Source organism: Pteropus vampyrus, unplaced genomic scaffold, assembly GCF_000151845.1.
Source record: "Pteropus vampyrus isolate Shadow unplaced genomic scaffold, Pvam_2.0 Scaffold179, whole genome shotgun sequence".
Taxonomy (NCBI): Eukaryota; Metazoa; Chordata; class Mammalia; order Chiroptera; family Pteropodidae; genus Pteropus; species Pteropus vampyrus.
In genome coordinates this window covers 2,048,162-2,062,181 of record NW_011888960.1, presented here as the reverse complement: position 1 = coordinate 2,062,181, position 14,020 = coordinate 2,048,162, and the positions used below count along the sequence as shown (strand labels likewise).

Here is a 14,020-nt window from a genome sequence, read left to right as displayed (position 1 = left end):
GAGGCCGTTGCTCTCCGAAACTCACAACTCTGCAGGTGTCAGGATTGGGGTAATGGGGGTGCCGGTGCCCATTCCCCCACACCTTTGCCAACGTGAGTAATTATCCATCTCGTTGTTGCCGCTGTGGCGGGCGAGGCATGATACCTGTTCCAGTTTCGTGCCATGGCTTTCGAATGGAGGTGGAGTCTTTTCATCCTGCATTGGCTATTTGTGTTTCTTGACTCCCAACACCTGGGGCATCCTTGGGGCTTCTCCGTCCATGGACCACCCTGCCTTGTACAGACGGGCTCATCTGGTCCACGCCCCCAAGCTCCCGGCAGCACGCTGGCCCTCAAGCTAACCTTTCAGGGGTTCCCAGGGCCCCCGACAGGCTCGCCCGACAAGCAGCTTCCAGAACCAGTTTCCAGGGCAGAGATGCCTATTCTGAAAGGCAAGGCCGTCTGAGTCTCTAAGCCCGGCGAGGCCCCTCTCCCGGCTCCCACTGCCTCCCTCCCAACAGACAGCTCAGTCACTGGTGGGCTGGCTCAGAGAATTGCCCGGTAAAGCACCAGCTGGCCTGGCCACACTGAGGGGATGAAGCTTGAGGCACACGATCGAGGGTGCATGCCACTCGCCAGGGCCTTGGGAAGAATTTTCCACACTATAGATGCCACGTGTCATCTGTAAATGCTGTAAGGAGCCGAGTGTCATGCTCGGCCAAGATGGACCGACTGTCTCAGCTGTGCCATCAGACCCAACCTTCGGTCAACTTCGCCACTGAGTGGCGGAAACTGCAGTGTTTGTAAATTCAGGGGCCCCTGTGGGTTGGCTCCCTGAGCAGAGGGCCGGGAGGGGAACCCTGAGTTTCATACAGCGCTGGCATCTGTCTTTAACAGGGACAGGTCAGAGAAGATAATGATGCCTCAGTGTCTTCTGCTCGTTAGCGTTTTGGGATGAGAATAAGTCCCCTAAGTCACAAAACCAAACACATATACAATGATAATTGAGCAAAAATTTAAAAAAAAAAAGACTTACTCTTAGATTTACCAAACTACTTCTAATTTGCAAAGTGCCCTCATACCTGTGTTTTCATTTAATTCTTCCTGAAACCCTGAGTATTGAGCCTCTCGATGGCAGCGAAGAGGTGAGGCTCAGAGAGGTGTAGGAACTCACTCCACATCACACAGCTCAGAGAAGGCAAAGCCCGGGGATGTGTAAGGGTGCAGCCACTTGCGGGAACCAGTGAGGCGGCCCCTCAAAGCATCAGATCTAGCTACCACGTGACCCAGCAATTCCACTCCTAGTATATACCCAAGAAAAACGAAAACATATGTCTTCACAAAAAAATTTAGCATAAATGTTCATAAGATATTCATGATAACCAAAAGGTAGAAACGCCCAAAACATCCATCAACAGACAAACAAGTAGACAAAACGCGGTACATCCATACACCATATGTTATTCAGCCATAGAAAGAAATCACGTTCTGCTAACACGCTACGTCGATGAACCTGGAAAATATTACGCCAGTGAAAAGAAAGAAGCCAATCACTAAAGATCACACGCTCTATGATTTCAAGCACGCAAAAGTCTGGAACAGGGAAATCGATCGACAGAAAATGGATTAGTGGTTGCTCAGGGCTGGGGGTGGGGACGGGACCTTGGGTTTGTTTCTGGACCTTTCTGGACCTCGGTTGCGCGGACTGTAGTCACACTGCGGGTTGGCAGACGTCGCGGGTTGTGAAATGACACGCAGAGCCCGCTGAGTGGGAGCTCGGGGTGGGGGTGGGGGGCAGTTATCGGTATCACCGCCACCTGCTCTACTAAACGCCTCCCCAATACCGCTTTTGAATCTCATCGTGGTTGCTTACCACGTTTTTGTGTAAATTTCCTATCTGGCCTACCAGTCGAAGGGAGCTGTCACTCTGGGCTCCGTGAGCTCCCTGGGGCCCCCTTTAGGACCCTTACCACTCTCTGCTGTGACTGTCTGGAGCCGGGTCGTCTGCGATAGGCGGGTGGGATTGTCCCTTTCGCCCCAGCACGCAGCACAGAGTGTAGCCGGAGCGCACGCTCCGTGAGATGCTGGAACGGACCGGGTGCTGGTGGCCGCTGGGTTTGAGGTCCTTCAGGAAGGCAGCCAGCAGCTTGCCGAGTCTAACAACACACCCCTCGGCCCTTGAACCCACTGATCCTCACACCTGTTCAGGGGACGGCGGAGAACCCCACAGAAGAGCTGGCTGGGCGAACCAGGAACGCCTTGCTTAGAAACTGGGACATTTCTGTCGGGGGTACCTGTCAAACGGTCAGATTAAAACAAATTGGCTGTCTCTTCATTTTTCAGTCCATGTTCGTTTGTGACTTTTGGGGTTCGTTTTGATCCAGGGGCACTCTTTGCCAGCAAACGAGACTGCAGGGGGAGGAGAACAGAGGCTTTAGAATAATAAAAAAGAGAACACTGTACACTGAGCTCATTCATTGAGTTTTTTGTTGTTGTCGTTGTTTTTTGATGGATCGGTTTGCCCCGCCCACTCCGTTCTGCTCTCAGCCCTTTGCCCGTCAGAAACTCCACTCTGTCCTTGGGTCCTGATTCCTTGCCAGCCCAGGCACCTTCTTTTTGTTTCCCCCACATAAAGCCCCACAGAGAAAGGGGAAGGAGGCCCCCCCCTTTCGTTTGAGATTGGAAGCAGCGGCCATAGGGGTTACGGTGGGAGAGACAGTGAGAGTTTTGTCACCCCTAAGAGGTCAATGCCATTGTTTGTCTCTGTGTTTCTGATGAGGAAACAAAAGAGGGGGGATCCTTGCCCAGGGGTGCATGGCCAGGAAGAGTACAGTTAGAACCCAGGTCTCTCTGCCACCAAAGGCCACACGGAGCACAGTGGCCCACCGCAAAGGAAAGTTGACCAGCGGGCCCTGGGGCTTTGCTGCTGGGGCCTGCGGGAGAGGGGCTGATAACACCCACCCCTCCCCTCCCCCGGCCTGCAGCCCTCATTCCTCACAACTCCTATCTGGTATCTCTTAGATTAGCCCCCGGCTATTTTTATTCTGCCCTTGCGAAGGGAAGAAATCCAGCTTGGGCAAAGCCCCAGGCAGGGCCCCAGCGGAGCCGTCATTAGCCAGGAAAGAAAACCTCGCTTATTCCACATTTTACTGTCTTTTTTTCCTTAGCAGCATCACCGAATGGAGCCGCCCTGTCAGAGGGTCCCCAGCAGGGCCTTTTTGTTTCCCGAAATTCACCAATGCAAAGTGTGGACACCTGCTTTTCAGGCCAATGTGGACCTGTGTGAACGGAGTCTCAGGCCCCGGGAGAGTGGGAAGCGGTGTGAAGGGAAAGGGAGGTTAGTACTTGGGTGGGAGACCACCTAGGAAGACCAGGGGCTGTAGGCGTAAAAAAATTTTTAAAAATAAATAAATAAGGGATTGTAAGCTGACAAGGTCCTTGCAATCTGTGAGGTCAACCAAGGGTTGCCTCGCCTAAAAAATAAATAAAATAAATTTTAAAAAATTAAAAAAAAAAAAAAAAAGGGAAAGGGGACCAGGAAGGGGAAATGGGAGGCGTCAGGGAAGAGGACCGTGCGTGGAGGGAGGGGTCAAGGACACGCTGGCGCTGGCGCGGAGGAGCCAGGGACAAGCGAATGGAGATGAGAGGGGCCCAGAGCACGCCCGAGAGGTCTGCAGGGGAGGTGTGACTTCAGAACGGTGATGACGATGCTCCAGATGACGGTTAAAGCCGTAGGGCGTGGATGGCCTTGGCTTTGACGGAATGTATTGAGGGCGAGGAAGGAAGGGATCGAAGCCAGCATTTAAGGCTAAGTAGACGACGAAGAAAGACGAGAGAACAGCAGTTGCCAGGGGAGCAAGAGGCAGACGAAGAGAGCGGTTGCACAGAGTCGGGGAGCCCTGGGACGACCAGGGACCGACGGGCGACACGTGCTGAGAGACGAGGAAAGGCGGGGACGAACGTCCTCCAGAGGAGCAGCCTGGCGGTAATGGACGGCCTTAGCAAGGCTTGTTTGGGGGGAAGTGATGGTAGCAGAAGCCAGGCTGACGTGGACCTGCAGGGAAGTCGGGCAGTGACGAGGAGACACAGAGCTGTGGCCCACGGGGAGCAAGCTCTCCCGGGCCCGTCCCAGAGGAACTCTCTCTCCTTCCAGATGCCCTTGTGGTGCCCGCTGCACAGGCACCGCTGTCATCCGGGGCGTCATACTAAGGGGAGCCCTCAGGGGTCTAACGCACAGCGGGAACTCAACAAATACTAGATGCTTTTGATGACCGTTACAGTCATGATGAGGAAGACGATGGAAAATACAGACTCTTGAAGATAAGAAAACCTCTTGTTTGGCAGATCGAAAGAACAATTGGACTCCCTAAAAGGTCGAATAGGAGTGCCCGCTCTCCCTGGTCACTCATCCTCAGTCTTGTTTGCTGGTTCCTCTCTTTCCTTTGTCTTTATTTCTCCTTCATATGTACTCGGATCTCTGGGTGATCTCGTCCAACTTCATGGCTTTAATTTCCACCTATGTGCCAGAGAGTTCCACATTCGTACCTCTAGCCCTGACTGGTCTCCCAAACTCCAGAGTTACATAGCCACCTGCCTACTTCTCCTCTTGACCTGGGTGTCTAAGGCATCTCAAATGCAACGCGTCCAAAACCTAACTCCTGATCTTCTTCCTCCTTTGGTTGCTTAAACCAAAAATCTTGTTTCTTGCTTTTATTCCTTTAAGAATGATGTTCATCCCTTCAGAAAACCCTATCCAGTTGGTTCTAGCTTCAAAATATATCTAGAATATGACCACCTCTCTCCAGCTCTACTGCTTATCAGCCAAGGTACGAGCCACCATCATCTGCCACCTGGACAGCTGCAATTGTCCTAACTCGTCTCTTATCAGCCTATAAGTCGAATCAAGCCACTCTGCTCAAAGCCCTCCTAGGGTTCCCAATGTCATTCAGAGTACAAAACCAATCCTTCAAGTGACCTCCCTGGCCTTCCAGGACTTTGTCCCCCATCTCTGCTCTAGCCACACTGGCCTCCTTGCTATTCCCCAAAGGTACCGGTCATGCTCCAGTTCTGCACCCAGTTGTAACGTGTGGGTTTTTTCCAAATCTCCAAGCAAGTCTCTTGACACCAGCTGGGTGTCCTACAATGCGACTCAATTCTGACACCGTCTAGAGATGGTGGCAAATCCCACAGGTTAAGGGCTCAGTCCCACAAGACGGCCCCTTCTCTCCACTTCAGAATCCAACTGGAAGTCCAGGTTGTCACCTGTGCTTCTGACCAACAGGCTATAGATCGGAGGTTCCCATGAGTCCCTTCTTGGGTTCAATTTGCTAGAGTGGTTTATAGAACTCAGAGATATTACTTGCTAGATCACTGGTTTATTATCAAAGGACATGACTCAGGAACAGCCAGATGGAAGAGATGCCTGGGACAAGGTGTGAGGAAGGGCTATGGAGCTTCTACGCCCCTCTAGGCTCTCTCCTGATACCCGCCCTGCTTCTTCATGTGTTCACCAACTCGGCTCTCAGAACCCTGTCTTTCTGGGGTCTTATGGAGCCTTCGTTACAAAAGCATGAGTGATCGAATCGGGTCGTGGGTGATTATACCCCATCTTCATCCCTCTCCCCTCCCCGCAGGTCAGAGGGGGAATTTGCAAGTTCCAACCCTGTGATCGCACGGTTGGCTTCGCAGGAAACCAGCCTCTGTCTTGGGGGGTGGGGGAGGTGGGGGTGGGCAGTGCCCAAAAGTGACCTAACAAAATACACATTTATCACTCTCCTCATGAAAAATTCCAAGGGTTTTAGGAGCCCTATGCCGGGGACAGGACTAAGACCAAATGTATGTTTCCTATTATAAATCCCAGTATCACAGACGCTTCCACCACAGGCCTTTGCTTTAGCTGGTCCCTCTCCCCTTGGCTGTCCAAACCTCATCTCCTCAGCGAGGCCAGCTCTGACCGCTCGACTTAATGACCACGCCTGCATCCCAGAGCTCCATCGCCGGCTCCATTTTTCCCCCAAAACACTTATTTTCTAACACAGTGAATGACTTACTGGGTGTTGGGTGCCATCGGCCTGCCTCCGCGACATGCTGTGAGTTCTGTGACCACAGGGCATTTTCGTCTTGTTCGCTGTGTACCCCTAACCTGGTGCCTGGCGCGAAATGGCGCTGAGTAAATACTTGAGTGAAAGACGTCTTGACAGCTGCTCTCTACTTTTAATTCCTTGACTGTCGGCTAATTAAAATGTAGAATACAAGCTTGTCTTACTGTTTAGCAGTGAAAATTAGTCACTTGTGAAATGTCTTCCCAAGATAGATAAGTAGGCTTTATATATATTTTTTAAGAACCTGGTATCTGTTTTTTAAAAAAAAAAAATCCATAAGGGCTTTTCGTGTAGACTGAGGGACTTGGGCACCTATTCGGCAAGACCACAGAGCGAATGTGAACACTGCCCCCTCCCGGTTGAACGTGGAGATGGCGGCTTCCTGCACAGCCAGCCAGCTTGGGAGGCCTTCTAACCCCCGCAGCGGATTTGGGATTGTAAAATAAATGTTACCGATGACATTTCGGAATGGGTCAAATTCAACACCATTTTCAGAAGGAGACGAGTAACCGAGGAATAAAGTGTCAAAGGGAGAATTTCAAAGGCGTACGGAGCCCACACATTTCCATATTGTGAGGAGGATGTTGACAATTAACGGGAAACTGTAAAGAAAAATGTTAAGACAGGAAAATCCTAACTTGATAACATCCATCTGCTGCCCTTACAGCTGGAATCCGAGCGGGAATTTTCCATCTGTGCTTTATTCTCAGCTTTAATTTGACTATAAATAAGACACATGCGTGCCCGATTTGCACGTCTTCTGGGGCCAGAAATTGTTTGATGATGCTAGATATCTAAGTGTATCTACAGGCACACACTTTAATGCAGACCCTACTCATTAAACTCGTTAGTCTGAGGTATGCAGCCAAGCTCCTAACTCGGTCCCGTGACCGTCCGTCTGGCACTTAGCTGTTGCCTCCCTCTGCTCAGACAGATCTAAACAGAAGCCCGATGCCCGGGGCAGCTTTCCTTACCGCCCCTGCTGTGTGCTGCAGGAAACCCACTGCCCAGTCAGACGAAGCTGCACTTGCTACTTGACGTTCTCCTCTGACTCTGTGATCATCTGTACCGACCATCGTCCCCCGCTGCACAGGCTGAGGCTTAGCGACAGAAGGTAAGTAGCCCATGATCACGTGGCCCATTAGTAGTAGAGCAAAGACTCAAAACCAACTCTCAGAACTACGCTTCACAGCCCACGCTCTTTCCACTCTCCCCTCAGCTCCCACATGACCCCTCCCAGGGCCCCTGGGGCTATAAATAGTGGGGGAGGCTGGGATTCCTGGGCGACGTGAGCCAGGACCATGGCACGGAGACACGGACACCTCTGGCCGGGCCTCTCCTGGGCCCTACCCCCTTGGCCTCAACAGAACTCGGGCCCTGACAGGCCTCAGCTTATCACCAGCGTCGCTCTCCTTGGTTATATTTAGCACTGATCTCCAAAAGAAAGGCGTGGGCCAGGCCCCGAGACGCCGCACACCCTGCGCCAGGCCAGGCTGCTGTCCGCTCAGCCTTTACACGTGTCGGGCGAGCCACCTGCAGTGGGGGCTGTTCGCACGCTCCTTCCTTAGCGCCTGTGGCATCTCGTTCTTCTTGCTCCTTGAGGGACGGACCACGGCTGCTTTACCGACCTATTTGTAACAGTCAGCATGTGGCTGTGGCTTCTCACTTCTTAGTTGGATGAACGAATAAATGATTTAAGTTCACGTCCTAGAAAATCTGGATATCAAAAACAGAAGCACACAAACAGCCAGAGCGATACCTCGTAAAACCACACGCAGTCCACTCTATTAAATAGTCAAGTTTATTCAAGGAATGGACATGAGCTTTCATCATCCTTCTTGCCTCGCCCCCTCTTCCCTCCAGCAGACTGGCATGAAGGCCACAGCAGGAGAGGGAGAGAGGGGACAAGCATCAAATCCGGGAGGATGGTCTCTGAGTGCTCTGCGTGGCAGCCACCTGCAGCGGGCGATGGCTCGTGGGTCAGTGTCCCTGTAGGCGTCCTGATGACAGGTCTTCCTCCCCTTGCTCTGCTCGCCCTCTACAAGGCAGCCACCTGCAAAAGCCTGGGGGCCGTCTCCATCCGACCCGCTGGGCAGCTGGAGCCGACAGGGGCGCAGATCAGCTGGAACTTGGGCCAGAGCTCGGAAGCTCGGCTGGATCCTGACGCTGGAGCTTAAAAGATAAAAGCTGGCCGCTCTAGGATCTTATAAAAACGGAAAGAGCCGCTTTTTCACAATATAGAGAACCGTAGCGAGGAAAAGGGCCAGCGCGAGGAAGATCAGAAGCTTGTCTGTCAGCTCCCGGCGATTGTATTTTGTGATGAGCTTCCGTCCCAGCTGGATGGTCCCCGACATGGACTTAAATTCTTCACTGGCATCCAGGATAGTCCGGGAGGAATTGACTGAAACATAAGAGGGAGGGAGCCTGACTCAGAGGCTGCGGAGCAGAAAACCCAAAGATGGCTCTGCCGGCTCCCAGCAACAGCACTGTGCCCTGAAGCCAGCGCCCCGGGGCCAGAAGCAAGGACGGGAAGAGACAGAGGAGCGAGGAGGAACAGGACAGAATAAGGAAAGGCACTTCCCTGGGTTCCTGGTTCGAGAGTGACATGGTTTGTTTACACGCACTGTCGCAGTGTATGGGAGCCCTTACTCCCATAACTGGGAGCCCTTGAACGTGGCCACCAGGGAAAAGGGTGGAGAGGGCTCTTCCTCACGGTCAAGGTCAGCCTCCTGAAGCAGGTAGGAGCTGCTGAGGACCGCCAGCCACAAAACCGGCTGCCCGGCCCTGGGAGGTCTGCGTGGGGGCAGAAGCTGGGCGGCAGCCGGGTTTTCCGCCTGTGAGGGGCGCCCTGCCACAAGCCCTCACACGTACCAGTCCCTCGGTCCCTGGACATGGCTGCAGCTTTAATGATGTGACGCCCGTGCTCTGAACACTGCATGAAACTTGAGAGAAGGCACATATCCCATAAGGCTCATTGTGCCCAGGCGTCAACTGTACTTGGGAGTACGGGTATCTGGGCCTGATGCCTGGGGAAGGTTTACCTGACAACATTCTCCCAGAGTGAAACGAGGCATCATCAGAACCACCGGAGAGTGAAACACGTTAAGAGGAAAGGCAAGGGGGGAAGGCGTGTGAAATGTTTCGCTTTTGTAAGAAAGGGGGGATAAATGAAATTTAATTCACTAGTGCCGCGCATGCCTGGAGGCTCTCAGAGGACGTAAAAGAATCTGGTGACAGTGGTGGCCCCTGGGGAGCAGACCTGGAGGTCAGGGTGGTCGGGGTGGGGGCTGTGCTTCTGTTTCCCTCCCGTATCGTCTAGGGCCATCTGGCCCCGTGTGGCGCTGATCACGTAGAATGTGGCCAATCGAACTGCGATGCGTCTGAGTATAAAATACCCACGCGGTTCCGAAGACTTAGTACGAAGAAAAAAGGAATGTAAAATATCTCAATAATTTTAATATTAATTACATATTGAAATGGTAATATTTTACATACGATGGGTTAAATAAAATACATTATTAAAATTGATTTCATGTTTCTTTTTACTGTTTTTGACGTGCCTCCTGGAAAACTGAAAGTTACATATGTGGCTTATACGATATTTCTATTAGACGGTGCTGGCCTAGAGGTTTTTTCTTTAACCGTGTAATTTATATTACCTTTTCACAAGATGAAAAGTTATTAAATAAAGAAATTACTAGAAGAAACAGAGAAGCATTCCGAAAAGGGTAGATAAGGGGTTAAAACAAACGAACACTGACAACAAAAATCCCTCTCAGCCATCTTCTCTGTGCCTCTGCGTTTCAAAAACCGAATAAGAACCTGGTAAGTAAAACCCCATTGGGCTTTTTTTTTTAACTTTTTTTCTTGGAAATTTTAAACCATCACGAAAGTAGACAGAATAGTACCATGAAATGCCAGGTGCCCATCACCCCTAGCCGAGAACCACCAATGCCCAGCAACCCTGGCCCCTTGCGACCCCCACGCAAGTCCCCCATCCCACGACTTTGCAGCAAATTCCAGGCATCATATCCCTAATAGGCTGTTTAAAAAAAAAACTGTGGCCCTACCAGGCTTTTAAATCAAGCTGAATTTGTGAGCCATAAGGAAATGATTAGAAAATGTGCCCCAAGAGCAGTCCTCAGAAGCCCAGAACACATCAGCTTCTGTGCTCCCTTCCCACTACGTAAGTACATCGTCTGCTTCTGATATATGTGTCGGGGGCAAGGTGCCTGTCACCTGCATCGAGCAGAAAAGCCCTTGATTCAAAGGCCGGACGTCCCCTTTCTCACATTCCCCCAGGCTCTCCCAGGTTCAGGCCATGCCCCCAGCGTGCTCTTAGATGAGGGGACCAGCTGGCCTGAGACTAAGTGCCCAGATAAGTTTCAAACACAGGTGACCTTGGGGACAAACTACTTGCTTTCCCTTTTCTTTGGCCTGTTTGAATAGTGCACTGAAAAAAAAGGGGGTTTGAAATTACAGATAATTTTTAGGGGAGATAATGGTATTGTGGTTTTGGTTTTTTTGTTGTTGTTGTTTCTTTTTTGTTTCAAGAGTCTTTTAGAGACAGATATACTGAGATATCTGTGGACGATGTCTAGGATTTGCCTTAAATTCATCCGGATGGGGGCACGGTGAGGACAGAGTTGAAACGAGACTGGCCGCGAGCTGACAACTGTTGCAGCTGGGTGACGGCTTCATGCACTCTACTCTGTCCCTGTGTGAAATCTTCCAACAGTGTCTCGAAAAGTAAACTCTTCTTCTGTTTCCTGCACAGAGGGGAGGGCCGATTCTCTTCTGCATGGCAAAGGAGCCGCCAGACGAAAGCTGCTGGATAGAACCAGATGGTCTCAAGCTCCTGCTTCTGTGGCCTCTGACCACATCTTTTAAAAGGAGCTCACAGTGAAAATGACACTGGGGAGTATGACTAAGCTGAAGTCCGAGCCGACAAGCAGGTGGCCGGCACACTAACCATTTCTCCAAGCACTGATCCCCAAAGTGGCCTGGCCCTGTGGGTCCCAAGAGAGATCCCGGGCTGCTTGCCTGGCCCTGCTGGCACCCGCTCTGCAGGAGAGGGCCTGGGGATCTCTGCTTTTCACACGAGCCCCTGGGAGGGCTTCTGCTGGGGAACGTTTCAATGGGGACGTACGACTATAAAAACCAACAAGAGAAATAAGTGCAGCACTGTCACAGAGTGAGAAGCCACACAAGTCAGGGGGTGGAGGAGCCGGCGTCCCCGGGCCCAGCTCCCCACTCCAGGCCCGGCTTTACCTAGTGTCTGCATGGCCTCCTCGCTCTGCTGCACCTGCTGGGCCATCATCCTGCTGATCCCCATGAGGCTCTCCGTGATGGTGCTGGACGTCTGGGCCAGGCTCTCTTTGGTGGTTTTCCTATAAGTCCAGAGTGGGAGGAGGGACGTGAACAAAAGCCTGGCTTCGAGAAAGCCCACATGCAAAGGGGTCCCATTTTTTAATCTATGAAATTAGTACATATTTTTTTAAATGTTCAGTCAATGCCGATGTCTCGAAGACTGCGAGTGGGGACGCGCACCGCTGCGACCTCCTGTGACAGGGAGAGATACCTTTGCCTTAAGAGGTCTCCTCCCTGGAGAAGTTCTGCTTTCTCTAGGTTGTCGATAGCGATTTTGCAAGTGAGATTCGCTTTCCTCCAGCAGGTCTGATTGCTGGAATCAGAAGGGTCACGTGTGAGTTTCTGTCGACGGCACCAGGCTGACAGTCAGCTCACGTCACAGCAGCTCTTCATCCAGGCAGGGAGTGACGGGGAAGGGCACCCAGGGGTGGCCGGCAGAGTCCATCCCCACCTCCCGCCGCCTCTTCCTCTTGGTTGCCCCGGCACCTCTCATCTGGACCCTGGCCACCCCAGGACGATCTCCTACTGCCCGCAACTGTCCCTTTCTCCCGGGGCAGCGAGAGGGAGCCATCTGGCCATGGCGTGGCTGTCTACAGCCCAGAGAGGCTCCAGATTTCAGCGGAACCTCCAACCCCGCAGCTGAGCACACCAGGCCGGTTCTGTCCACCTCCCTCACACTTCACTGCTCTGCCCTGTGTACTCCTTGCTCCTGTTCCAGAAGAACCATGTCTCACCATCTTTCCATCACCAGTACCTAGGACACTTTCTGGCCCATTAGCTGTTCAGTCAGCATATGCTGTAAGAAGTAAAAAAAATCATAAAGACAGTGCGCCTCAATATTTCTTCAAAGGCCGCTGTCCTGTACACGCCACAGACAAATGACGGACAACACAAACACACTGCATCAGCAGGGCCGGGTTCGACCTGATTTATTTACATTCTTTGCCCGCTCTCCGCATGACAGACAAGTCCCATTTGGTGAGCAGCTCCCTGGAGTTGGCCGTGGAGGCTGTGTTGATGGCTATAAAAAGGTACCTGGGTCCCTCGGAGACTGAAACTCACGCCCTAGAACTCTCACGACTGGCTCCTACCCACTGCGCTAAGCCCAGAAATTTGTAAAAAGTCAAACGTACAGTACGTGAACTGACAGGGTGGTTTTTAACAGCACCCCTATGTTGAAAGTCTTCGGATGAGCTCTCTGACGCCCGAACGGCAGCTGCCACACCAACTCACACCCGACATTTAAAAAGAATCCGTTACATTTTCAAACTGTTCGCAAGGGAGTTCTGCTGAGCCTCGCCATGCAGAGGTAAGGAGCGACAGTGGCTGCCCTCAAGGGGCCCACGTTTCTCCGGAAGGAAGACAAGCAAGCAGATAGTCCCTGTTGGGTGTGACAGGCACGGCGACCCAGGCAAGCACCACTGCCGCTTCCATACGCATCGCCGAAGTCCAACTTTACCACTTCCTCCCCTCTACCCCGTACGCCACCCACGGCGTGATCACGGCCACGCTCAACTCTAAACCCACGCTGAGCTGACTGTCCGACATGGCTCACCATACACAGGGAGGGGGTCCTCTTTACTCAGTGTTTATAATCCGAGTTCCCTTGGTGGCCGCAGGAAGCAAAAGTCATCATGACACAAAGTATCACTACTGAGCCGAGTGCCCCAGCGCCGACGGCCACTCACATCCCTCCCTACTACTGATGCTGGCCTCCACCCCGTCTGTTACCCTGTCCGTTAGTCCCTCTGATCGCTGGGTGTCACGAACGCAGCTGCTGTCAGGTGGGAAGAGGCTGGGGCGTTACTCAAATCAGAAGCAAAGCCACAGACAAACCCGGATGTGGCAGAGTTCGGCCAGTCAACGAGGGCGAAGAGGACGCCTAGGAGGAGGGTGGCCAAGCAGGGACTTTAAAAAAGAACGACCTGGCTCCTGGAGGGCTGGGGATGCTGATGGGCCCTCGGATACTTGCGCAATAAAAACTCTCTTATCTTTATGGCACAAAAAGTCAAATGTGAAGGGACAGGTACTAGCTCATGACGTCGGACAATTTTGTTGGAAAAGTACCCCAATTCAATACTAAGAAACAGCACAACGGATTTCGTTAATCAAGTATCAGCACACGGCTGCAAACGCTCCAACTTTTTTTTTAACATAGCTTATTTCCATTTTTTGTTTCATTTTTTGCAGATAAAGTACCATTCAAAATTTTCTAAATTTTGATCCATCTTAAATAGGTTCACTTTGAGTGGTCTTTGTCTAATATCAACTCTCTTTAGATAAAAGGAACCTGAGTTACAATAGCAACCATCTTTTTGGCTCTGTTTTAAAAATATAAAATACAGTGTAACATTAAATATGCTTTAGTAAACTATGCCCAGATCCCCCTACCCCAAAGCCCCTGCTCGCCCCATGGAGAATTACCGATCTAGAGAGAACACTGAGTCTGTGTGTAAATGACACGATGAAGTCATTAAACTCAGGTTTACTAGGCAGCCCCCCTCCCCCTCCCAGAAGCGAAGGACCCAGCAGAGGCCCCGCCTACCTGAGCATCTGCTTCCTGTGGTTCTC

At 51.8% G+C, this 14,020-nt stretch overlaps 1 protein-coding gene and 1 long non-coding RNA gene across 4 annotated transcripts in view; one reads left to right on the top strand and one right to left on the bottom strand.

Annotated features, from left to right (window-relative positions):
- Nucleotides 1-912: 912 nt before the first annotated feature.
- LOC111746214 overlaps nt 913-14,020 on the top strand; it is a 13,833-nt gene continuing 725 nt past the window's right edge. The window contains exons 1-2 of the long non-coding RNA XR_002783017.1: nt 913-924; nt 5,089-5,091. This is a non-coding gene — a long non-coding RNA (uncharacterized LOC111746214). The remainder of the gene's footprint in view (nt 925-5,088; nt 5,092-14,020) is intronic.
- Nucleotides 7,863-14,020, bottom strand: part of BNIP1 (BCL2 interacting protein 1) — an 8,815-nt gene continuing 2,657 nt past the window's right edge. The window contains exons 3-6 of one of the 3 annotated variants that reach the window (XM_023537151.1): nt 13,995-14,020; nt 11,661-11,762; nt 11,351-11,469; nt 7,863-8,480 (exon numbers count right to left, since the gene is read on the bottom strand). In XM_023537151.1, coding sequence (XP_023392919.1) covers nt 8,284-8,480; nt 11,351-11,469; nt 11,661-11,762; nt 13,995-14,020 — 444 coding nt within the window. In that variant the 3' untranslated portion in view covers nt 7,863-8,283. Of the gene's footprint in view, nt 8,481-9,515; nt 10,910-11,350; nt 11,470-11,660; nt 11,763-13,994 lie in introns of those variants that run through there. The other 2 variants (XM_023537149.1, XM_023537150.1) reach the window with 2 other exon arrangements.